Genomic DNA, 23,481 nt, shown 5'->3' on the forward strand with positions numbered 1-23,481 from the left:
ATGTCCATATTGATTCGATTTGCCTGGTTCGTGGCCTTGTTCTCCTGTGTACATGGCACTGTATTCACTGTAGACCATTCCATATTCTCGTGAATCATATCCTTTGCAATTAATCCTACTCCCGACCGAGCTATAGTCCATCTCCAATAACTGCGGGTTAGTGAACTGCTCAGGGAGCTACTCGAGTAGTCGTAGTTCAGGCACCCGCAGGCCGCGTCCACCGCCCGCAGTTCCCGCCCATTGCCTCATAGCGACCACCACGTCTTTCCTCTCCCACCTGCTCGACCGATTCCCCCCCCCCCCCCATTCTTGTTGTCGCCATTATCTTCAGTTGCAGGTTTCCCAATTAACCTCTTCGAATCCTTCTCGTCTGCAAATTCACCATGTCTGGATACGATCGAGCTCTTTCAGGTAAGCCCCAGCTCCAGCCCAGCCCAGCTCCTGTGCTGCGGACCTTTGACAAGACCCCCGGTGTGCTAACTCCCCACAGTATTCAGGTATGACTAGCTCGTCTAGAGCTTCAGATCCAGTCTAGGACTTTGCTAACACCCCCAAGTCCCGATGGACACGTCTTCCAGGTGGAGTACGCCATGGAGGCCGTGAAGCGAGGTGAGACCGCATCCACTCCCAGCCCAGCTCCAGCTCCCCCTGCAACGACTTTTGCCATCATGTTGTTTTTTTTTTCTGCCCTAAGGAGCTAACCGCCGATGATTCGCGACAGGAACTTGCGCTGTCGGTGTCAAAGGCAAGGACATCGTCGTGCTTGGCTGCGAGAAGCGCTCGGCCCTCAAGCTCCAGGATACGCGGATTACCCCCTCCAAGATTGCCATGGTGGATGACCATGTGTGCCTCGCCTTCGCCGGACTGAACGCCGATGCTCGCATCCTGATCGATAAGGCCCGGTTAGAGGCCCAGTCGCACCGCCTGACGGTCGAGGACCCCGTCAGCATCGAGTACATTACGAAATACGTTGCCAGCGTGCAGCAGAGATATACCCAGAGCGGTGGTGTCCGGCCCTTCGGCATTAGTACGCTGATGATTGGATTCGACAAGAATGATGAGACGCCGCGGCTGTATCAGACGGAGCCGTCGGGGATCTACTCTGCGTGGTAGGTGCTGAGCATTACGGGGTGTAAGACTGGACTAAATCTTATTTTCTCTGCGCATAGGAAAGCCAACGCCATCGGTCGTTCCAGCAAGACGGTCCGCGAGTTCCTCGAACGGAATCACCAGGAAGACATGGACCGCGAACAGACGATCGCGCTGACCATCAAGTCGCTGCTGGAGGTTGTGCAGACGGGTGCCAAGAACATCGAGGTCGCCATCATGTCGCCCGGCAAGCGCATCGAGATGCTGCCGGACGAGCAGATCGAGTCGTACGTCAAGAACATCGAGACCGAGAAGCAGGAGGAGGCGGCCAAGAAGAAGACCGGCCGCACGGGGACCACGAGTGCGGCCATCCTGACCCGGCCCGGCGGCGGCGAGACGGCCGAGTCGACGCGGGAATCGGCGGACTGAACGGGTGGTCTTTGTGGTTGTTTACATTTCCCAGTAGCGCTGTCTCTTTTCGACATTCAAAATATAACTTTTGCGATTCCAACATATATTCGTACTATACTGTACACCAAAGCAGAGAGGGTATTGAGCCGTGGTCTATCGTCGATGGGCCGCGAAGGAACTGCAAATAAAACAAAAGGCATCAAAATCGTCGAAGTTCCTTTCATCTAACCCATTCGATCGGATATATCCTTGAATGTGAAGATCGACTTCTCTTGGTCACCACGGACGCGGTCATCCTTGAGCATGCTGGTAGATTGTCAGTGCCTTGCCTGAGCTGTAGATGAGTATCTGATCCCGACGTACCGGTTATCCATGCGCGTATCGTCACCCTCCACCTGCAACGTCGGCTTGGGGGTCACGGCCTCGAGGACGAAGTGGTTATCGCAATGGGGGCAGTACTCGTCGCTAGAAGGAGCCCAAGGCTTTAGTATCCGCATCGTTTCTGCTGGAAGAAGAAACGAATTTACCTCTCCTCGAACTCGGCGGCGTCCTTGCGGAAACACTTCTTGCACTTCTTGCACGCAAACACCTGTCCCGCACGTCAGACTGGACCCTTAAAGGCTGAACCGAGTGTTTATACCATCTCCGCTGACTTCTCCAGCATGTGTGACTCTTTCTCCTGGTGACATTCGGCGCAGTCGAACCATTTCTTGCCTGGAGGGTCGTCAGCTGGGTTGCTTTCAAAAAGTGAGGGACTCGATTCGACGACGTACAGCAAGGGGATCGAATGGCCACTTGGGCGTTGAGGATGTGTTGACTGCGAGAGTCAGCGTATTTCCCTGTATCACCACAGACCAGACTTACCACATAACTACAGTCGTAGTAGTGGTGCGTGAGGTTCGTGGACAGAAACAGGAGAATGATCTGCCCCCGTGATTATTGATCTACCGCTTTCCCCCTCCACTACTTCCTTTCCTTTCCTTCTTTCCCACACCAAACAACACCCACATTCACTCTTCGCTCATGTCCCTTTGACCGTGTCCCTTTTGCGTTCCTCGGCCTTAGTGCCGCTTCTCTCTTGTGGCCCTTCCCACAGGCTTCCTTCGCCACCAGCACGACCACCAATACTACCTTCAGCCTCCCGGTCCACGCGGCCAGAAGACCGTAACCCACGCACCACTCCTCGGGATCCCGGAGGAGATTCCCCGACACAAGATATTAGAAGCCTATGATCCAATATACCTGGCCAGCATCCAGCAGTAATGGTCATGGAGGGAAACGGCAAAGAACCGGAGAACACTGATGACGCCCCAATTGTATGCCTGCGCAACCCTTTCTCTTTGCGACTAGGCTGACCAGTCCACAGAGACCCGTGTCCTCGTTGCTCTCGCACTTTGAAAATCTGTCTCATACCAGGTCCCCATCTACTGTACCGACCAGCCCGCAGGACTCCGCCAACCTCCTGCGCACCCCCGAGCCCGGCGATGAATCCCGTTCATCTTCCACTCGTGCCTCGCTGGACCTGCCCCGGCCAATCTCTCCGTGGAACCAAGCGGCAGATACCAATCGAGGCAGCCGTCCTGAACAGAGCAGTGGTCAACGGATACGAGTCAATGGCTCCCCCAGGAGCCGACCTGGCCGGCCCATCTCGATGAACCTACAGAGCTCGTCGCCGCAACTCACACCGACACTGGCCATTCACTCGCCGATTTCACCACCCAGGAGTCAAGAGCGGGATAATCAGGAGGAAGATCGGTTCTCTCGAAGCTTCTCTCATCGTCCCCGAGCGTCCTTGTCGACAGGCATCTCTCCAGCACCTCCGCATCGGCCGACGACACCACAATTAGGGTCTTCTGTTCCGGTAGGTACAACCGTACCCCGGCTTACACTTGGAGCATCTACTGTCAACGGAGATGGTACACCCACGGATCGAAAATCGAAGAGTGCCTCGCTACCGCCGCCAGTCAACAGAGTAGACAAGCCAAAGATCCCCGTCAAGCCAGCCATGTTGTCCCGCCACGAGTCAGGGTCACTAACTCCCCGTCCAGAAGGGACATTTTCTGAGGACCGAGTCTCTCCTTTCAGCACTCCTCCTAGCAGCCCGGAGAAGACTCCCGCAAAACTTCCGCAGACGGGCAAAGTCTCTCCTGTTCCGCCGTCGCGCGCGATGACAGAACCCCCAGGCCGGCAGTCACTTGACAGTCGATCGCCAGCGCCGACTGTCTACGCCAGGTCGGATGCAAGAGAAATGGGCTTTACCCGGACCCGTCCAGGCCAGGAACCCACGCGTGATACCAAGCCTTTGATGATTCAAATTCCGCCACCCCCATCCATATTCCCAGACACCACTTGTACCGCACCGTCATTATCAGCCCAAAAGCTTCGAGCAAGTAATGATAGCCCTCACAATCGCCCTGGACTTCCACCCAGACCGACCCAACGAAGTGGGTTCTCCCCAGTCCCAGAGTTAACGGCAGGGGCTGTCAGTCCGGCACAGCGGTCACCTATCCCCCGACATGCGCCTTCGGTTGCGCATACACACGAAGGCCCTTCTACACCGCGAATTCAACGACAACAATCCTTACCACGCGAGTCGCGTCTTATTGCCCAAGAGAGACGCACGGCGCGGACCGATACCGAGGAGGACGAACAGGCGCTGGACGAACCGCCCATCTCGCGAACTGACTACCCCGATGCATCACAAGCAAACCGCCGACCTCCGTTCCTCAAAGTGGGCCCAAAAGGGATCCTCACGGGGTACGACACCCGATTGCTCCGGGTATGTGGCAAGTACGTGTGCACGACAGGCTACTTGACGCGCGTGTGGGATCTCACGACTGGCGAACAAGTGATGAGTATTAGCCATGGCGAGACCGTCAAAAGTTTGTCTCTGGCATTCAAGCCGGGTGTAGGGCTTGAAGACGAAGGCCAACGGATCTGGATTGGGACCAGTGCCGGAGATCTGCAGGAGATTGATATCCCATCACAATCCATTGTGGCCACTCGAGCCTATCCCTCGCGGCGGGAGGTCATCCAGATTTTGCGCCACAAGAAGGAGATGTGGACGTTGGATGACGAAGGGCGGCTGCTTGTTTGGCTTCCGGACGAATCTGGGGTTCCCAGTCTACAGTATAGCTACCACAGCCCTCAAGAGCGTGTAACCCGCGGGCATACCTTCTCCATGGTGGTGGAAGATAATCTCTGGCTGGCAGCGGGCAAGGACGTGCACGTTTACCGCCCCAACGCTCGCGAGGATGCCGCGTTCAGGGTCTTTAAGCGGCCAATTGGTCTACAGAATTCGGGCGAAGTCACATCCGGCACTTACACCACCAAGGACGGTGGCAAGGTGTATTTAGGCCACGCAGACGGAAAAGTGACGGTCTATTCTGCGACGGACTATACCTGTCTGGCCGTGGTCAATGTCAGCGTATACAAGATCAATTGCCTCAGCTATGTGGGGGATTATTTGTGGGCCGGCTATAAGACCGGCATGATCTACGTGTACGATGTCAGTACTAACCCGTGGACCGTGAAGAAGGATTGGCGCGCCCACGATAGCCCCGTATGCGGCTTCGTGTTGGATACGAGCAGCGTGTGGACGATGAATCGCTTGCAAGTGACCTCCCTCGGAACGGACAATTGCATTCGTCTTTGGGATGGAATGTTGGAGGATGACTGGCTAGGTCAGTGTTTGATCTTGAGTTGGAGTGTCAGGTTGCTAACACCAAAGTAGATGCTCGAATGCAGAGCAAACACGCGGACTTTTGCACTTTCCGAGAAATTCGCGCTGCCATTGTGACCTGGAACGCAGGTGCGTCGACCCCCGGCAGCGTTCGCAACTCGGATTTCATTCGGGATGCCGTTCATCCGGAGGATCCGCCGGAGATCATAGTCTTTGGATTCCAAGAGCTGGTCGATCTTGAGAACAAGAAGATCACAGCCAGTACGTTTTCTGCGTCTCTTTTGTTGCTTCGGCCCTTATTAACACTTCTCTTCAGAGAGCCTATTGCTCGGAAGCAAGAAAAAGGAGCACGGCAAAGAGGAACACATGAGTCGCCAGTACCGGGTATGGATCGACCATCTGACTCGGTGTCTTCATGAATGCATGCCTCTGGAAGAGTCTTATGTGCTGCTGCACTCGGCGAACATGATCGGATTGTTTACTTGTGTTTTCGTCAAGCACAAGGAGCGCCACAACGTCAAGAACATCAAAGCCTCGGAAATCAAGCGAGGGATGGGCGGATTGCATGGGAACAAGGTTCGTTTTGCCGAGAAGTTGCTGAGACGCCTGTCTTCTAACTCGTGTTTCAGGGCGCTCTCGTTCTCCGGTTTGTTCTGGACGACAGCTCGTTGTGCTTTGTAAACTGCCATTTGGCGGCCGGGCAGACGCAGACGGCTCACCGCAATAATGACATCGCTGCAATCCTAGAGGCGGAGTCACTGCCTCCGGAAAACAGCATCACGGCACGACTAGATCAGTACGCCAGCGGCGGAGATGGATCCATGATCATGGACCACGAGGTGTGCATTATCAACGGCGATCTGAACTACCGCATCGATGCGATTCCTCGCAATCGAATCATCGATGCTATCCGGCAAAACAACCTTCCTAAACTGCTCGAGCGCGACCAGTTGCTGGCATCTCGACGCAAGAACCCCGGCTTCCGGCTACGCAGCTTCACCGAAGCACCCATCACGTTTGCACCAACCTACAAGTACGACGTCGGCACGGATGACTACGATTCGAGCGAGAAGAAACGGTCTCCCGCGTGGTGTGACCGGGTTCTATACCGGGGCTCTGGCCGGGTGAAGCAGCTTGAGTACCGTCGGCACGAGCTGCGGGCATCGGATCACCGGCCCGTCAGCGCGGGCTTCGCAGTCCGGGTCAAGACCGTCCTACCGCAGCAGCGGACGGTCGCGTGGGAGCTGTGCCAGCAAGAGTTCCAGGACGAAAAGCGACGGCTTGCATCCGATGCCAGCATCGAGTATCTAATTACTGTACTGGGCACCGATCCCCGACAAGCCCGTGCGCTGATTCTGGGGAAGGGTCAGAAGTAGCGGCTCTGGTCTTTTGTCTTTGTCCTTGTTTTGTTTAACACGCTGTGTGCCACTGGCAGTGTGCTGTATATTGTATGACTAACTAACGATTTCACGATAGACATGTATCAATGAACCGAGCAGATGGATCATCTAGCACTGTAGCGAAGAATGTAAGGCCCGGTTAGTGGTTTACTACATGGTCTACTGATCACCTGATCTCCCATTGTGGTAACTATACGTCACCTAGGACTACCTAGGATTCCTTGGATGTAGAGTTCTTCCGCTTCTCTCGCCCACAGACACATAGATGGACGGAATCCCATCGTATTCATCATCGTTATACATCTGACTACTCGATTTACATGTGGATAATCCACGCCTACCATTGACTCCAGCAAAGAAGTCGGCGAGAATTCAACCGAATCCAGGAGGGGCATGGGCATCCTCCGTGCGACTGTAGTATCCCTGCCCTGCCGATCTCCGATTTGAGTTTATTCTCCCCCGGTCTTCAGGACTCTGCCTTGGCGAACAGACCCACCACGCATGCTGATCGGCGTATCGAGTTGATTGGAACAGATTCCCCGCACGGAGTTATTCGCATATAAAAAGCCGGACCGGCCATTGGAACTGCACAATATCATCAATTGAAAGACACCATCAATTGAGGGACATCATCAATTCAAGGACATTATCATGTTGGCCCATCTATCTGTTGCCGTGCTGTCCCTGCTGCCGACGGCGGATGCCCTTGTGCGCAAGGATGGAGTAGTAAGTAAAGTTCCCCTTCTTGATGGAGAGTTCCGCTAACCAAGGATTAGGGCCGATTGCCAGCCATGGGCTGGAACTCGTGGAATGCATTCGGATGCGATGTCAACTCGACCAAGATTATGACGGCGGCCACGGAGATGATCCAGCTAGGCCTGAAGGATCTGGGATATCAATATGTTAATAGTATGTTCAACCTAGGTCCCTTCGTGTCCTATTATCTGTGCTAATTATGCTGGCAGTTGATGACTGCTGGTCGGTCAAGGGCACGCGCAATGCAACCACCCACCGCATCATTCCGAATCCTTCTACGTTCCCGCAAGGGATTTCCGGTGTGGCAAAGCAGGTGCATAGGCTAGGACTTAAGATTGGTATCTATAGCAGTGAGTACTTCCAATCGTCCTGTCCATGGAAACAAGATGCTAACTCGTACACTAACCCAGGTGCTGGCGAGACTACCTGTGCTGGGTATCCAGCCAGTCTCGGCTATGAGAAGATCGATGCGGCTGCGTTTGCCGAATGGGGCATTGACTGTAAGTCCAACTTTCCAACCCCAACGTTGTTTACAACACCCTTTCTGTAGTGCCATGCAGGGAATACTAACAAACACAACACAGACCTCAAGTACGACAACTGCGGCGTACCCTCCAACTGGACCGACCAGTATAACTTCTGCGTGCCCGACGGAACATCCGCCCAGAACCCCAACGGCACTTGTCCGACCATGACGAACCCCGCGCCAGCGGGCTATAACTGGGCAACCTCCAAGACCCACACGCGCTACACTCGCATGCGCGATGCGCTCTTGGGTGCGGGCCGCACGATCCTCTTCTCGCTGTGCGATTGGGGCAATGCCGACGTGAACACCTGGGCTAATAGCACGGGTAATTCGTGGCGGATGGCTGGTGATATCAGCGGTGAGTTAAGACGCTGATCTAGTCGACCATTACGAGGAGATATGTTTGCTAATCAATGCGTTGGAACTACCTAGCCGACTGGACGCGGATCTCTGAGATTGCCAATGAGAACAGCTTCAAGATGAACTACGTTGGCTTCTGGGGCCATCCGGACCCGGACATGTTGGAGGTTGGAAATGGAAACCTGACTATCCCAGAGAACAGGGCTCACTTTGCGCTGTGGGCTATCATGAAGGGTCCTCTTATTATTGGAACTGCTGTACGTTTCCGCCCTTCTACTTATCTGGAGTCGGTGTATATATATATACTGACGAACAAAACACAACAACAGCTCAATACAATCAGCACAACCCACCTGGACATCCTGAAGAACAAGTACCTGATCCAATTCCACCAGGATCCGGTCTACGGCCGTTCCGCGCACCCGTATAAATGGGGCTACAACCCGGACTGGACCTTTGATCCGGCCCATCCGGCAGAGTACTGGTCCGGCCCGTCGTCTACGCTGGACGGGACGTTGGTTCTTATGTACAACTCCGAGAATCAGACTGCCACTCGTACTGCGACGTGGAGTGAGGTTCCTGAGTTGAAGGGTGGCAATGCCTATCAGGTTACAGATGCGTGGTCTGGGAAGCACCTGGGCTGTGTGAAGGATTCGCATAGTGTGCAGCTTGAGAGCCATGATGCTGCTGTTTTGGTTGTTGGCCATCGCTGCTGATGGTGAGGCTTGAACATGGATGTCGGGGGGTAGTACTAGCAATATCAGAGTATTGGAGAGCGGTAGTTTAATTTTTGTCTTTGTAGGCTTAAGACTAAGTCCTCCAAGTAGCTCCTCTAGCAAAGGGTCACCGTTAGATTACCCAGATGCTTCAAACGATATTGGCCATAAGAAACCAGGCACTTTAGTTCCAGAACTATAGGAGATCAAATTCATGCTTACACGCACTCGTGAGCATCGATGCAGGGATAATTGTCATTTCTATTCCAAGATGATCCGGTATGTCCAGGAGCCAATCTAACAAACGAAAAAGAGGTCCAACTCTTTCCTTGTGTAGAGGTAAAAGAGAGAAAAAAAAAACAACGCTCTCGTAGTCGTAACCTAGCATTGAAGCCGGGCGTTATGTGTGTCGTATCAGGGCCGACAAAAAGAAACAGCGCTGGCTGAAGAGTAGCACAACAAAGATAATACGTATATATATACACAAGATGGAACGAGAAAGATCAGTCCTTCTTGTTATTCTTATTCGGCGAAGAACTCGAGCTCTTCCGCTCCGGAGAGGGCGAGAGACTGCGCTCCCATTCCGCCATGAGCGTAGAAGCGGTACGCTGGAGTTTCGACGGTGTCAACTTGTTGAGGGCCGGCCAGGGGATGCCTTCTGTGACACTGTGAGGATCTGGCGCGGTGGTAGCGGCGGCGGCAACAGAGGAAGGATTCCAGTCGCCGAAGCTGAGGAAAGGAACAGGAGTCAGCGCATAACAAGGTTGTCATAGATGAAATCAGAAAAAGTCGAAATGTACCTAGCGCTCGTTCGAGGGCTACTGCCTTGCGTCCTGGGCGATTGCTCGTGCTTGGATGATTCAACCGTGGACCGGCTCGATGAGGGCGTGTGTGTCATCTTTTTGGGCGTGTCCCAGACATCCCAGTTGTCGGCCATATCTTCGTTATGGTCCTCCATTTTTTCGGCGGGGTTGCTGTCGAGTCGTTCGGCTGTTGGTTGTTCTTGGTGTTGTTCGTTCGCTGTCGCCGCGCTTGTTTGGGCGTGGTTGGTGTCGGAGGGGGCGCGGCGGGCGCTGTTCGGGGATTTCTGAGGGGTATCAACGCCGAATTCGTTCCAAAACGACTTGGAGATGTCGGCTGGCTTAGTGTCTTTACCAGATATCGTTGCCTCGGCCCCTAGGCCCCTCCCCCTGGACGATGACGATGATCGTGCCGCCGCCGATAGCCGGTCCCGACTCCGGGACTTGGATTTGGCGGTCGAGTCGCGCTTCCGACCGTTGGATGGAGACAATCTTTGTGATTGTGTTGCGTTGATCCCTTCTTCGCCGACAGTCGCCTGGCGGATGTCTTCCAGGAACGTCCAGAGCCCCTCTCGTAGATCCGTGGCCATCTGCTTGCCAGTGCGCAGGAAAGCCTCCCTCGAAGCGGGTGGCATCTGCTTTCGCCATTGTGCAAGTAAATGCTCTGGTATTTGACTCTCCTCGCCTGGCTGGACAACGGCAGAGGTATTGCTCCGTTCCACCGAGGGCAATGTGGCAGACCGAGGGGTGCGGCCAACGCGTTCAGACCCGGACGGGCTCGACTCGGTGCGTGGAGAGGTGCTGGGTGCCGTGACAGGTGACAAGAGGGATAGAGTACGTGTATGGGAGCCCTGGAAGACACGACGACCGTTGGCCGAGATCTTTGTGCCATTCGTGCCGGTGGCGTTGGAAACAGCCGCAGTAGCAGCAGTAGTCCGGATGCTATTACGGCGACTGAAGTCCCGACTGAGGCGGTCCTGTGACACCGACGAGCTGCCGACCGAGCTGAGACTTTGGTCGCGGCGGTGATGGTCTTTTTGTTGCTCGGCGCCGGCACCATCAGGCCCAATCAAGTCTGGGGACCTGAGCGGCTTCATCTGCTCTGCATGGTGGCTGATTTCTGTCTGTTTCCGTGATTTCTCTGACAACGCCCATTGCTTTTTTAACGTGACGAGTTCGGCCTCGGCCCGCTGCAGTTCCTCCCGAAGCTCCAGCACCCTGCGTTCCTGCGAGGCGATGGCCCGGAGAAAGTCGTAGCCATCGGCCTGGGCATCAAAGGAGAGCGGAGTGCCCGGAGGGAGAGCAGGAGACGGGCGAGTGGAGGGTTGTGTGATGGGGGTCATGGCGCCGGGCGACGCGGACACGGGCTCGGAGGGGGAAGCAAGCGTATTCAAGGTCAGGTTGACGGGGAAGTTGAGGGTCAGGCGTTTGGTATGGCGGGCAGCAGAGTTCCCTCGAGCTGCAGGGGGTAGAGAGGACCGTTTCTGGGCCAGCGAGGCGGTTGTTTGTTGGATGGGCGCGGACAGCGAGTCCGATGGCGAGTACGCATCCGGCGGACCATGGGCGAGATCGCCCGTTTCGGGGGGGCTCTCCATTGCGGGCCAGCCGAATGAAGAATGGGAGTTAGTAAGTAGAAATAATGATCAAGGATGAGAATTGGAAAGGAAAACAAAAGGTGGAGAGAAAGAGAAGGAGAGAAATAGTGAGGAGGTTGAGAACCCACAGCGGGTCGTTTTCAGGGGTGACACCGCGGGTGCTGAAGTCGATCTAGCTCCGGCACCCACTTCTATAGCGCTCCGATCATAGTTATTGGCACAGAAAAAAGAACAAAACAAAAGAAACGTTCATGTAGTATGTGCATATTCAATTGATAGTTGTACAGATGAGGAGAGATAAAAACAAGCAAGACTCGGATCCACTCCGGTCATATGGGAATCCGCGGGCTTCTCCAGATTGTTGAGCACAACCGGAAGGACCCTTCGCCATTTGTCCCTTCAGATGGTGGACGATGTATCCAGAAAAAATCAACGCCAGCAATGCATCCCTTCTATCGCAAAATCCCATGGCGCCGAAAGTGAAGTATCAAAGAAGTACAGACCGAGAGGCCTGAAGATGAACCGGGACGAACAACAGCACGTGGGGAACCACCGCCAGGCCGCGTTTACTCTTCCGAAGGCATCCTCATATAAGCATCAATAGCAGCGCTAAACGCCGCAAATCCCGCACAGCCGAGGGCAGCAGCCTGCGGACCGGCCTTAGCACCGAGAATCCCACCGGTGACACAACCAGCCGCGACGCTGTTGGTCAAGTCGTTCTTAGCGCGGAGGCCCTCAATGCAGCACTCGGTGCCTGAGTAGAGCGCACCGACAATGCCAAAGTTCTTTGCAGACGACCACGAGCGCGCGCGCATGTCTTTGAAGCCGCGGCGCACTTGCTCGCGCCAGGGTAAATCCGCGATGGCGGCACCTTGGGGGGTCAGACTAGAATCGTAGGCCATCTGCAGACAATTCGATTAGAGGAAAAAGAAAGTGGAAGAGGGTGGTGAGTCCTTACACTAGCCATGAACAGACCGAAGGCACCTCCGAGACCGAATCCCATCGTACCGGAGATGACGGTCTTCACGGGGCAGGATTCCATGCCAGATTGCATCTAAACCCTTGTTAGCGCATGCCGGGCAAGTTTGGTTGAAGATACTAAACACTAACCATCTTGACCATCGCCTGCTCCTGGTCGTTCATTCCCTGCATCCCATTCCCTGGTGTACCTCCCAGGCCACCCATCGGGGGCGTACCCATCGGGGGCGTCATGCCCGGAAAACTCATGGCCAAATTTGTTGCAGTGAGCTGTTGTCGCGTGGTGTGGTCCACCCGATCTGAAAGAAAAACAGAGTGAATGCTGGATGAGCTTCGGCGATGGCAATTCGCAAATTTAATTTTACGGCCGACTGCAACGACCAAAGCCGCAATAATACGCACGTGACATCGATCTATAAAAGGGCCCGAGCATAAAAACGTATATTCATTCGTAAGAAAACACTCCTGGTTATCGCCACAAATCCTGGCGACTGGTCCGTCTAGACCCCCCACTGCTCTTAGGGGACGAGAATTCATCGTCCGCCGGCACGGCTAGGAACCCGCCAAAGCCGTTACCTACAAGCACACTTTTGCGCGCATCACCTCCCCAAGATCGGCTCAACTGAGCTTCCTGGAAGCTCACTGGGCGCATGCGCGGTGTCCGAGGCCCTGGTCCTGGGTCGGGTTGATAGGGCGTGAATATCCACTCAAGCTCATCGAGGCCCTTGCTGTACACATTCAACGGTTGGGTGAGACCACCGCTACCAGGTCCGCCATCAAGAAGTCGAGGGGGAGGGGCAAGTAGCAGAGTATCTGGAAAGTTTGAGTCTCGAACATAGAGATCGCGAAGTGCCGGGAGGGACTGCGACATCAGTGAGGAAATCAGATAGGTGTAGTATGATGTGGCTGTCGGAGGCAGTCCGTGTGTTTCGGTCTCAGATACGATTTCATAATGCAGCAGTTGGAGAGACTGAGATGCAAGATGGGGTATCTGCTCCATGGGGAATGACCGGGAAACCTCTTGGACAACCACCAGACTCTCAAGATGCGGGGCCGCAGATAAAAGCTGATGCAAGGTTGATGGAAGAACCCCGGTTGAGGAGAGGGTCAGAGAACGCAACGCAGTTCGGCTTCCTGGAAGAGAAAGGACTGTGGCAAGCCCACCTGCCGTGACATTCGGGGTATCTCGAAGGGTGAGTCGCTGAACTTCCGGGAACGGTTGCATGGTCGGAGTTACGGCAAATGCATTGTCATCGAGCCAATCCAGATCCTCAAGAGTAAGATCACGAAGCCGGGGAAATGTGGCTAGACTGCTGCGGAGAATTGCCGCTTCTAATTGCACACCCGACAACTCCAGAGCCTCCAGATTGGCCCAGAGTTGGGTCCCCGGCAGACGCGCGAAGCTTCCCTCGGCGCCATGGCGATAAGTCATGCGACGAATATCGGGGCACCGCGCCATCAACTCTTGCTTGAGCGCTAGACACGAAGGCTCGTCACTGTACAGGCCCGTGGGCAGATCGACAAAGCGTAGATTGGGTAAAACGGAGATGGTGCGCGCAACATCGGCCTTGTTGGCCTCCCGGGTCATGTAGGGCATCCGGAGGGACAGAACCATATTCCCCAGGCCTTGTGATTCCCGAACAGATCGCATGAACTGCATAAGACGGGCCTGCGGCGCATCGATAGGTTCCCCGTTGCGGTCAAAGAAGGAGCGGCGCTTCCGCTTGGCGGCTAGTTGCACTTCGAGCTCACAGTAGTGGACGGGGTCGATGCGGACATTTGTATAGCTTTAAAAAATGTCAGATCCAATGCAGATGTTTACGAATGGGGACCATACAGGAGTGCGCGAGCTTCAAGGAGCCAGCGCTTGGACACCAGCGCGCAATGCGCCAGGTCGCGCATATCACACAGCATACAATCATCGGTCATGGACTCCTCGGAGGAGTCATAAGAGTTGTCGACAGCATGAGGACAGACAAAGACGAAGATGCGCGTCAATACCGGCCGGGGAAGGTGTCTGGTCCAGTCAGGCCCGAACGTGTCCGGGGAGAATGTGTCGGACGCGCTCCCCGCACTCGCTCTAGGGCGACGAATCCGGTCCAAGAGGCCCATCCTGAGAGGCTAGGGGGAAGAAAACATAGAGAGAGGAGAAGAGCAGAGAAGAGAGAAGGTGAGGCGAAGTGAGAGAAGAGAAAAGGGAGAGGCAGAAAGCGAGAGAACAAAGCGAAGAAGACAGAGGATGAGGGAAGATGCCGGCCGCTGCAGGGATGAAACATCGGTGTCTTCGCCATAAATAAACACGACCTTAACCGAACAACCTCACTTTCTTTCTCTTGAACCCATTTTTTGAAGCCAAAGAAAGCGAACTATACCGAAACATAAATAAAGATGGACATGACATCATGGCTGTTGGTCAACCGGGTTGTTTTCAAGCATATCGCTCTGCTTCGGAACTCGAACCATTTACATCGTGTCTCTGCCATTATTCCTCAATCTTGTCTGCCCCATTTCGAGAGTCTACTCTTTCTGGGCATCTAGTATAAAAGGGACTATCACCAGTCCTTTTAAACTTCGCTCCTCACGACTAAAATGGACAACCCTCTAGAACACACCGTCGAGAGCGAGCCCTGGAAGTATCGCCCGCCATACCAGATCCACGATCCCAAGGAGTTCGGCCCGGTCAAGTGGCGCGCTCACTGCCAGTGCGGCAAGGTTTCGTACATGCTGAAGCGTGAGCGGGCTCTCGACGCGAAATACTGTCATTGCCGTGGGTGCCAGGTCCTGCACGGCGCGCCCTTCCAGTGGGCCGCCATCTTCCACAAGGAGGATGTCTCATTTACCAAGGGAGCCAGTGGATTGGCCTTTTACTCGTCCAGCCACAAGTCGCAGGAGTACGAATTGCCCACCAAGGTGTCGTGTGCATTCTGTCACTCGCCGATCATGGACGAAGGTCGCAACGTCTGTCTCCTTTTCCCGGAACTGATTGACCTGACTGGATCGGATGAGGAAAAGAGACGGAAACTAGGAGCCTTTAAGCCGACGTATGCGTGCCGTCACGGGTGTTGTCAGTTTCTTTTGCTAACTCATCTTTCTAGATGCCATATCTTCTATGAGCAGCGCGTGCTCGATATTGAGGATGGATTGCCCAAGTGGTCGGGCATTGACAAGACTAGTTCTCTGCTAGATGACCGTGGCTGTAGGCTCCAGCAGGAATAATATGTGACATTAGCATTGGCATGATCAATTACGACTGCGTGTTTTGTTTTTAGACTTGGGGAGAGTGTTGTTATAAGGCTGTTGCTTTGAGGCACTCGCGAGATACCTTGTGGCGATAAGACAGCTCGTCCGCAGGGTACCTATTTTATACTTCTACGGATATGGAACTTGTATCAATTGATGCTATTGTGCTGGTCCATCCCGACCCTCGCGATGACATCAGCCCCCCACCCCCACGCTCCCACTGACTGACACCACTCCCTTCTTTTCTTCATACCTCCTCTCGACATCCCAGCACAACACCACACAACACCACAATGTCCTGGTTCCAAAAACAATTCACCCTCCCCCCACGCAGCCGCGGCTCGTACCTGATCACCGACCATGTCCTCACCGAGCTGCCCGAGATCCGCGACTACAAAGTCGGCATGCTGAACCTGTTCGTGCAGCACACGAGCTGCGCCATCTCGCTCAATGAGAACTGGGATGACGATGTTCGTGCCGACATGAGCGATGCGCTGGATCGCATCGCCCCCGAGGATCGCAAGGGGACGCTGTATCGGCATTCGGCTGAGGGCGAGGATGACATGCCGGTAGGTTTTTTTTATTTTGGTCTTCTCCTTCTGATCAAGGTTTAATGGCTCATTGGTTTTTGGTTGGTCAGGCTCATGTCAAATCCTCCCTTGTCGGCGCCTCGGTCAATATCCCCATCACCAACGGCCGCTTGGCCACCGGCACCTGGCAGGGAATTTGGTATCTTGAATTTAGGAAGAGCCGGCATTCAAGAAAGGTGGTAGCCACCATCCAGGGCCAGAAGGCGTGACTCGATGCGGGAGCGCGAGGAAATCTGTGATTACCTTACAATGGGATGGTTGTGAAAGGCTACAGTAGAAACAGTACAGCAGAATACAAAACACCACACTTCGTCCATCAGCAGATCGAATTGATCAATATTCTGTACATGGCCTCGGGCCCAAATGATATAAAAACAAAAATTAAGAAAACGCCGACAAAAGGAAGACTGATGCCAGTGTCTCTATCGCTGCTCCAATGATCCCTCCGTGACCCGCTGGGCCTCGTTCACCTCCGCCGCATCGCCGGTGGGCTTGAGCGGATAGCTCGTAGCGGGCAGAGACTCAAGGTAAGCGCGGTGCTGCTCTTGGGCCTGAGGGGAGAGAGAGAGAGAGAGAGAGTCAGCACAGACCCTAATTGAAACGAAGCAATCGGGGCGAGACTTACAAAAGGCACACCGCAGTACCCGCAGGTCGCAATATCGGGCTTGTCGGTGTTGATGAAGATCTTGGGGTGACCCAGGGGACCACCGCCGCCGTCGCAGCTGACAACCTTGGACTTTGTCCAGCGCACGGGTTGCTTGTGGATGAGGTCAATGGCGGCCATGGGTTGGGGCTAGTTCGGTCAGTACAATTCCGTCATTCATCAATCCCAATCGCGCTTCAGGGATAACCCACCTGGGCGGACATGATGGTCTGCTCAAAGCGAGGGCCCGTCATGGCCTTCTCTCGCGGCTGCTGGCTGGCAGCCCACGTATTGGCCCGGTTGGGCGCCTGCATGCTTCGAATGCGCTCGCCGACCTCGGGGTCCTCCTGCAGAGAGTAGTCTGCCTCTCCCATCGAGTCGACTGGCGTGGCATTGGTAGCGGAGACATTGGGCTTGGGCGCCCGTGGGGTCGGGTCGTTCGGCTGCATGGCATTCTCGGACAGGCGAGGGATGGTGGAGGTATAGCCCCGGACGAAGCGCGGACGGGCCGCAGCAGCCAGAGTAGTGAGTCTGCGACCGCAGGACATCATGGTGGGCGGATTGGGTCCAAACTGGGGATAGACAAGAGTAGAGAGGTGGTGTGCCAGGAGAGCGAAGAGGTCGGGTGGAATAATCCGCGTGTGGTTGGGTGGTTCACCGCCTTGATTTGGCCGCCTTTTCTTCTTCAACTCCAGTAAATTAATTTATTGCTCACAACCACTGCCCACCATGTCCTCACCGGCGAGGTCCGAGAAGACCATGTCTTCGCGTCTGTTGACGATGAAGGTATGCTCTCATTTCCATCTTACCAATGATCAAAAAATTGACAACGCATATCTACAGTTCATGCAGCGGGCTGCAGCGTCCGCCGCTGCGAAAGAAGCTCACACTTCAGCGTCCGAAGACAGCCTTCCTTCTACTCCGAAAAGGCCCCGACTGTCAGAACAGAACAGCCCGGCCACCCCACGCACAAGTGATTTGGATGCCATCTCCGCCGCGCTAGCCGCAGAAGAAGAGAAGCGCCGAGAAGCCATTGCGCGCCAGGCGGCAGAGGCGGGCGAATCCGAATGGGTGCTGGATATCCCACCCGCTACAAACCGCAATGCGCCGCAGCCTCTCGTGGTAGCGGCGGACTCGTTAGATGCGGACGGTGATGTCGGAGCTGGGGGCCGAAGAGCTTATGGAAACTTTAAGCGCAAACCGCGGACGGTCAGTATTTATGCTTGGGTTATAGAATGCTTGCTAATTTGTAGCAGAGTTACATTTCTCAGAGTGAGGGCCAATCAAACAATAAGGAAGGCGCAGAGGGACAAAACTTCCAGAACCCGACGGACCCTGCCGGAGTCCAGGAATTTATCGATAATGAATCCGCCAAGGCAAAGAAAAAAGAGAAAGCGAAGATGTCATCCCAGGGGGTCGATCTGAAGAACCTAACGAGTATCTCCGGCGGCAGCTCGCGACAAGGTGCTCCCGAAACTACGCCGAAAAAGAAGAAGAAGCGCAAGAGCCGGTAGGCGGGGACTATATCCTGTGTTGCAAGTTTGGAATTAGCGTTTTTCGTGTGCATGGTTATAGGCGTCTCGGGCATTTTATCTCTTACGAATTCATGTCTCTTTCAGTTCTATATTAAGGCTAGGGACGTCTTGTTTCTAGTCCGTAGGAGGCACAGCGTACTATTCCACCGGCATGAAGCATGGAATCGTCCAAGCTCGATATCTCTATAATTCCAGTCCCAGAAACCCTATATACAGCACACAAGCACCTCATCAAAGCTTCGCCTTGTCCTCCCTCTTCTTCCTCTCCCAGCTCTTCTGCGTCGCAAAATTCACCGCGAGATTCCACACCGCAACGCTCGCACCCACCGGCGGCGCAACGAGCAGCACCCACGCCCACCACCGCGGACTCGACGCCTGAATTTCCCGCATTGCAACGGTGACCGCACGCTCCAGCTCCGGCTTATCGGCGTCATTCCACACCACCACGCCGCGTTTGGAGGCCGTGCCCCGGAACTCGGCCTGCTCGGCCTTGGTCAGCACGTCGCCCTGGCTGCGTACTCGATGCTCCGCGTCCTCGGCTGTGAGATAGGAGTCCCGGGCGCGGAGGCGGGACATCTGTACGGCAGGGTCATGCACGCCGACCACGACCACCGTGCCGCAGATCAGATCCATCCCGCTCTCAAAGAGCAACGGAACATCCAGAACGACGGCCCACTGCCCGCGCACATAGTGCCAGATCAGTGCCTTGTAAACCTCCTTCCGCACGGCAGGATGCACGATCCCATTCAGCACCGCGCGATCGCGTTTGCGCTCCTCGCTGACGCCGAAGACGCGGCGGCCCAGTGCGGGGCGGTTGAGGGGTTTGCCTGCCGGGTTTGATGGAGCATCTTCTAGCAGTAGGTCTGGTGTGGAGGTTCCGAAGTAGTTCACGATCGCTTTGTAGCCGGGGGTGCCCGGCTCGACGACTTTGCGCGCGAGGAGATCCGCGTCGATGATGGGGAGGCTGTATGGTGGTGAGGAAAGGATGTTGGAGACAGTTGATTTGCCGGTAGCGATGGAGCCTGTGAGCCCGATGATGAGCATGGTGATGGCGTTGGGTTTGGGTTTGGAAGAGAGAGAGAGAGAGAGTTGGAGCAGTTGAAGCGGTAAGTCGGAATGCGGGGAGATCTGAGAATCTAGATTCTTTGCCGAGGTTGGTCACGAAGTATACATTTACAATAAGGAGGGATATCGTGAGGTATATGCTGTTCACTATGGTCGTTATGATTGGAGTTTGATTTTGATTTGATTTGGTTATATTCAAAAGATCTCCATTTAGATCCAGTCCAAAACACCCAACGCCACGCTATACACAACTCTACAATTGACAAGAAAATGTTATGACTCCGGCATTCCATGGCTCGGATCTTGTTTCTGGCCCTTCCACCCAATATACGGCCATCCCTTGGGCAGCGACGCATAAGGCGGCAGTATATACCGCCCATCGCAGGCCCCCTCCCACGGACAGGACAAGTCGCAGAGCCCGAAGACCTTGCAGTAGCAGTGTTCTGCGTTAGGGCAGTGGACTGCTTCTTGGCCAAAGATCACTAATGAATCAATTATCAGCAAAAAATTCTCTTCAAAGGTTGTTCCCGAGAGAGGGAGAGAGAGAATGGAGAACATACTATGCCACGAATACTCCATAATCCGCCCGCTCAAATCATCCGGCAACGAGGTCTCCGCCAACCATGTCCGGAACTGCTCATAATCACTCTTTGGTCGTTCTCTTACTTTTGAGCGCGTCACCCCGAACTGAGCGCAGCACGACACACCCACCATGTCCGGGACTGGCGTGTCGGGAAACAGCTCCATAAATCCATCCTTGAAGTATTCCCCCGCGTGTACGGCATTGCGGTGGGTGTCCGTTAGCGGATGGATCTCGCCGGGACAGCCGAGTGTCCAGACGCAGCGGATGTTGACGTAGCCCTGTTGTTGGAGGTAAGGGATCTGGAAGTTGCGCAGCATGGGGACGCCGTCGTAGTAAGGGTCGTCGTTGTGCCATTGAAAGCGCTGGGAGTGGATGAAGAGCATCGTGTCGGGCAGGGTATCGTAGTGGTCGATAATGTACCTGTTGGGTTGAATATGAGCTTGAGCTGGGTGTCTAGGAATCAAGAGACCACTCACGTCAAATACACCATCGACTCGCGCCCTTTATTCAGCGTCACCGTCAAGGGCGCCTGCTTGTCGTCCACCACATAGACACTCTTGGTCCAATCCGGGAAGAACTCGTACAGCCACGAGGTATTGTCGTCCTTCATGCTGGCCACCACCAGCTCTTTTCGTTTCCCGGACGCGGTGTCCGGCTTGTCGGTGCCGCGCTGCTGCGCATAGCTGCCGCGGTCTGTCCGGGCGGGGTTCTTATGAGCGGGTTGGAAAAAGAAAAGGTAGATGGCGAGCACAATGCCGACGGTGGTGAGGATGGCCTTGATGCGGTTGCGCCGGCGAGGACCCTGGGGTCCGCTGGGAGCGAACAGCATGGTGGGAGACAGAAGAGGGCTAGACGAGCATATCGCAGGGCTGTCGGGAGATGATTGGGGAACCAGTCGAGCCAGTCGAGTCCAGGTGTGAAGTTGAAGATGCAACCTCGATTGGAGCCGGAAACGTGTCGGCGCCACACCTCAGCCACATGATCGTCACGCCCCTTCCGCTTCTATACTACGGTCGGTACGTGTGTAAATTCGCACGTTAGGATTGCTTGTCTGATCTGGTCAGACCCGCTGTCTGCTCGTCATTATAACCGCTACCAACTATATATTTACTGACACGCATCAACGTCCTCAAAGTACCACTTGTGCGCCTCAATGCTTGCACCGCTCGTGCCAGCATTACCCGAATCCGAGCCCACGCCCTGAATCACCTGGATGGTCGAGGTGGTCACCGTCACATTATCGCCGCTGGTAATCCAGTACTCCGGGCTAGGCTGGGAGAACCCAAACGACGCCGGCGGCAGCTTTGGCACAATGTCATCCGTGTGCGTGACGCGCCACAGGCTGCCCTGGTTAGTGATATAGGTAGCCAGCGCGGCATTGCCCACGCGCGGCTCGCCGTACGTGTACTACCAGAGACGTCAACCATCCAGGTCAAGACTAAATGCAACTCAAAAAGAAAGAAAATCACTCACCAGGCTCGGCTTGTACCCGGCATTCCGCAGCGCAGTGCCCCCCAGCACCGCCAGCGCAGCGCCAAAGCTGTGGCCCGTCAGCACCAGGGTGTAGCCCGGGTAGTCCTTCATGGCCGAGTCGATCTCGGACGTCAGCTTGGCCGACACTGTGTCCCAAGACTTCCAGAAGCCCGTGTGCACTTCGCAGCCGCTGCACAGGGTGCTGTTGCTCAGGTCGAAGTTCAGATTGGCGATCCAGGTGCCGAGCGTGCGACTGCCCCGGAAGGAAAGAACCAGCAGCTTGTTGGTGTCGTCGGCGGCCAGGAAGCCAGCGACGTCGCCGTATTGCGTAGAACTTGTAGACAGTCAGTATTGATTTCTTTGGATAGAGGGCTCTGTACATACTCGTCGAATGCGTATAATGGCGCAGCCTTGGCTGTCTGGACCTCTGGGCAGTTTCCTGCGGCACAGGACAGAGTCGTGGCCGATGAGTTGATATTGTTGGAACAGTACGACGCAGCGGAGTACTGCGCGAACAGGTCCAACTGGTCCAGCGTGTCGGAGGAGATGTCTGTTGTTTTAGGTTAGTTAAGGTCAGGCTGGGTTTCCTTCTCTCTCACCTCGTCGCGTCAGGCCCGCGGGCAGGGCCGTCGACAGCGAGGCCAGAGCGATTAGGGTCCAGAACAGCATGTTGACACTACAACAATAGAAAAAAAGAGGAAACTGCCAGCTGGGCTGGCGGACAGGGAACCCCTTCGTATGCAAATACTATACAGTCCGCCAGTGAGAGCGGGGGTCACATTGACTAGGACCGGGATCGGATCTGAGTGGTGGGCAGAAGGATGCGATCGACATTCCTGCCTGCGATCACGGTTGCATTTTGAGCATGAGAGTGGAAGGGGCGGAAACTGTAAAATAGCAAGGCAAAAATGGATGAAGAATGCATTCATAGGTGAATAGTGGAAGTAAAGACCGGAACTCCGATGGGTCAGTTTATTAGGGCTGGCGTACGGTAAGTCTACTACTGCCCACCACCAGCATCGGTCATTCCCGTATCCTGTCCATCCTCATCACCCCCCGCCAGCACCTTGGACCGCGGGATCTGGTTTTCGTCCAGTGGAGTCCCCGGCGTCACCGCCACCACATTGTCATTCTCATCCACAAACTCAAAGTTGTACCGCGACAACAAATGCGGGATCGCCGACAGCTGCGGGCCGTAGCGCGCCGTATTGTCGTATAATTCGAACAAGGGCACGGCAAGCAACTTCATGTTCTTGGGAACGGAGAGTACCTCTATCGAGCCCGACGTAAGCAAGTGCGGATCAAACCAATGGACGGGAGGGGGACGGTACTTTTCTTCGGCAGCTGGATGAAATACAGCTTCTTGCACTCCTTCGGCCGTGTAACGTGCCCCGGCAGGAAGGGGTACATGAACGTCTCGAAATTCGGTCGCCACCACTGCGCCAGCGTGTCGCCAATCTCCCAATCTTCGTTGACGCCCTCGCCTGAGAACTGCGAGCCGACGGGTGCCAGGCGTTCGTTCAGGCGTTTCTTGAATCCGTCCACTTCGTCGTCTTCGTGGCTGAGGTAGTCGCCGGGTCTGAACGAGCATTAGTATCAGAGCCAAAAACGGCGAGGGAATGCAGCATACAGTTTGAAAAAGGCGTTGGCAATCTGCAGCATCAGGACGTGTGGATGGTTATGTTCATGGCAGACCAGCACGCCCTCGCATGTCCGGCGCATGCCATGCACGTCATAATGCTCCTCCAGGCGCTTCAGCCGCGCCAGCACCGACGGGTCCTCCTCAGGCTGCGTCTCCTTGGTGCCGAACGTGTAGTTGGACAGTGGGTAAAGGCGGATGGTTTGGGGTTGTTCGGCAGAGAAGTCTTTGGGGACGATCGGTCTGGATGGATGCGTGTGAGTTAGCTAGTGGTGAGAGGGGAGAAGCACAACAAACTTACGGGCGAGCACTTTTGATCGCCGTAGCTGTCGAGGTCGACATGCTGCGCAATGGGGGAGAAAACACAGGGAGCAAAAGAGTCGGAGCTGGCGATGCGCGT

General features: G+C 55.0%; 15 protein-coding genes across 15 annotated transcripts; 6 read left to right on the forward strand and 9 right to left on the reverse strand.

Annotated features, from left to right (window-relative positions):
* Positions 1–383: 383 nt before the first annotated feature.
* Positions 384–1,518, forward strand: PFLUO_LOCUS5737 (Proteasome subunit alpha type-4; the record flags this gene model as incomplete). The annotated part of the gene is made up of 5 exons (XM_073783209.1): positions 384–411; positions 491–497; positions 557–609; positions 722–1,109; positions 1,170–1,518. The coding sequence occupies 5 exons, from the start codon at positions 384–386 to the stop codon at positions 1,516–1,518; spliced, it is 825 nt and encodes a 274-aa protein (XP_073639788.1).
* Positions 1,519–1,724: 206 nt separating this feature from the next.
* On the reverse strand, positions 1,725–2,369 carry PFLUO_LOCUS5738 (uncharacterized protein; the record flags this gene model as incomplete). The annotated part of the gene is made up of 6 exons (XM_073783211.1): positions 1,725–1,806; positions 1,864–1,965; positions 2,028–2,089; positions 2,141–2,214; positions 2,274–2,317; positions 2,365–2,369. The coding sequence occupies 6 exons, from the start codon at positions 2,367–2,369 to the stop codon at positions 1,725–1,727; spliced, it is 369 nt and encodes a 122-aa protein (XP_073639789.1).
* A 393-nt stretch (positions 2,370–2,762) lies between these two features.
* PFLUO_LOCUS5739 (uncharacterized protein) lies at positions 2,763–6,558 on the forward strand (the record flags this gene model as incomplete). Its single annotated transcript, XM_073783212.1, has 5 exons — positions 2,763–2,816; positions 2,867–5,183; positions 5,234–5,443; positions 5,499–5,758; positions 5,812–6,558. 5 exons carry the CDS (start codon positions 2,763–2,765, stop codon positions 6,556–6,558), a joined length of 3,588 nt encoding a protein of 1,195 aa, XP_073639790.1.
* Positions 6,559–7,233: 675 nt separating this feature from the next.
* PFLUO_LOCUS5740 (alpha-glucosidase maltase) lies at positions 7,234–8,940 on the forward strand (the record flags this gene model as incomplete). The annotated part of the gene is made up of 7 exons (XM_073783213.1): positions 7,234–7,308; positions 7,359–7,491; positions 7,548–7,688; positions 7,749–7,838; positions 7,923–8,222; positions 8,297–8,481; positions 8,554–8,940. The coding sequence occupies 7 exons, from the start codon at positions 7,234–7,236 to the stop codon at positions 8,938–8,940; spliced, it is 1,311 nt and encodes a 436-aa protein (XP_073639791.1).
* Positions 8,941–9,443: 503 nt separating this feature from the next.
* On the reverse strand, positions 9,444–11,335 carry PFLUO_LOCUS5741 (uncharacterized protein; the record flags this gene model as incomplete). The annotated part of the gene is made up of 2 exons (XM_073783214.1): positions 9,444–9,669; positions 9,741–11,335. 2 exons carry the CDS (start codon positions 11,333–11,335, stop codon positions 9,444–9,446), a joined length of 1,821 nt encoding a protein of 606 aa, XP_073639792.1.
* Positions 11,336–11,901: 566 nt separating this feature from the next.
* Positions 11,902–12,562, reverse strand: PFLUO_LOCUS5742 (Mitochondrial import inner membrane translocase subunit tim22; the record flags this gene model as incomplete). Its single annotated transcript, XM_073783215.1, has 3 exons — positions 11,902–12,237; positions 12,294–12,389; positions 12,446–12,562. 3 exons carry the CDS (start codon positions 12,560–12,562, stop codon positions 11,902–11,904), a joined length of 549 nt encoding a protein of 182 aa, XP_073639793.1.
* A 220-nt stretch (positions 12,563–12,782) lies between these two features.
* Positions 12,783–14,425, reverse strand: PFLUO_LOCUS5743 (uncharacterized protein; the record flags this gene model as incomplete). The annotated part of the gene is made up of 2 exons (XM_073783216.1): positions 12,783–14,100; positions 14,151–14,425. 2 exons carry the CDS (start codon positions 14,423–14,425, stop codon positions 12,783–12,785), a joined length of 1,593 nt encoding a protein of 530 aa, XP_073639794.1.
* Positions 14,426–14,902: 477 nt separating this feature from the next.
* On the forward strand, positions 14,903–15,529 carry PFLUO_LOCUS5744 (uncharacterized protein; the record flags this gene model as incomplete). The annotated part of the gene is made up of 2 exons (XM_073783217.1): positions 14,903–15,354; positions 15,409–15,529. 2 exons carry the CDS (start codon positions 14,903–14,905, stop codon positions 15,527–15,529), a joined length of 573 nt encoding a protein of 190 aa, XP_073639795.1.
* A 317-nt stretch (positions 15,530–15,846) lies between these two features.
* On the forward strand, positions 15,847–16,352 carry PFLUO_LOCUS5745 (uncharacterized protein; the record flags this gene model as incomplete). Its single annotated transcript, XM_073783218.1, has 2 exons — positions 15,847–16,122; positions 16,194–16,352. 2 exons carry the CDS (start codon positions 15,847–15,849, stop codon positions 16,350–16,352), a joined length of 435 nt encoding a protein of 144 aa, XP_073639796.1.
* A 213-nt stretch (positions 16,353–16,565) lies between these two features.
* On the reverse strand, positions 16,566–17,337 carry PFLUO_LOCUS5746 (uncharacterized protein; the record flags this gene model as incomplete). Its single annotated transcript, XM_073783219.1, has 3 exons — positions 16,566–16,694; positions 16,769–16,936; positions 16,999–17,337. 3 exons carry the CDS (start codon positions 17,335–17,337, stop codon positions 16,566–16,568), a joined length of 636 nt encoding a protein of 211 aa, XP_073639797.1.
* A 229-nt stretch (positions 17,338–17,566) lies between these two features.
* PFLUO_LOCUS5747 (uncharacterized protein) lies at positions 17,567–18,300 on the forward strand (the record flags this gene model as incomplete). The annotated part of the gene is made up of 3 exons (XM_073783220.1): positions 17,567–17,572; positions 17,630–17,995; positions 18,043–18,300. The coding sequence occupies 3 exons, from the start codon at positions 17,567–17,569 to the stop codon at positions 18,298–18,300; spliced, it is 630 nt and encodes a 209-aa protein (XP_073639798.1).
* A 252-nt stretch (positions 18,301–18,552) lies between these two features.
* PFLUO_LOCUS5748 (Dephospho-CoA kinase cab5) lies at positions 18,553–19,365 on the reverse strand (the record flags this gene model as incomplete). The annotated part of the gene is made up of 1 exon (XM_073783223.1): positions 18,553–19,365. One exon carries the CDS (start codon positions 19,363–19,365, stop codon positions 18,553–18,555), a length of 813 nt encoding a protein of 270 aa, XP_073639799.1.
* Positions 19,366–19,659: 294 nt separating this feature from the next.
* Positions 19,660–20,798, reverse strand: PFLUO_LOCUS5749 (uncharacterized protein; the record flags this gene model as incomplete). The annotated part of the gene is made up of 3 exons (XM_073783224.1): positions 19,660–19,868; positions 19,947–20,389; positions 20,446–20,798. The coding sequence occupies 3 exons, from the start codon at positions 20,796–20,798 to the stop codon at positions 19,660–19,662; spliced, it is 1,005 nt and encodes a 334-aa protein (XP_073639800.1).
* A 278-nt stretch (positions 20,799–21,076) lies between these two features.
* On the reverse strand, positions 21,077–22,111 carry PFLUO_LOCUS5750 (uncharacterized protein; the record flags this gene model as incomplete). The annotated part of the gene is made up of 4 exons (XM_073783225.1): positions 21,077–21,376; positions 21,443–21,776; positions 21,827–21,992; positions 22,042–22,111. 4 exons carry the CDS (start codon positions 22,109–22,111, stop codon positions 21,077–21,079), a joined length of 870 nt encoding a protein of 289 aa, XP_073639801.1.
* Positions 22,112–22,442: 331 nt separating this feature from the next.
* PFLUO_LOCUS5751 (uncharacterized protein) lies at positions 22,443–23,423 on the reverse strand (the record flags this gene model as incomplete). Its single annotated transcript, XM_073783226.1, has 4 exons — positions 22,443–22,714; positions 22,774–23,021; positions 23,073–23,324; positions 23,383–23,423. The coding sequence occupies 4 exons, from the start codon at positions 23,421–23,423 to the stop codon at positions 22,443–22,445; spliced, it is 813 nt and encodes a 270-aa protein (XP_073639802.1).
* Between the last annotated feature and the right edge of the window lie 58 nt (positions 23,424–23,481).

This window comes from Penicillium psychrofluorescens, assembly GCF_964197705.1.
Source record: "Penicillium psychrofluorescens genome assembly, chromosome: 3".
Lineage (NCBI taxonomy): Eukaryota > Fungi > Ascomycota > Eurotiomycetes > Eurotiales > Aspergillaceae > Penicillium > Penicillium psychrofluorescens.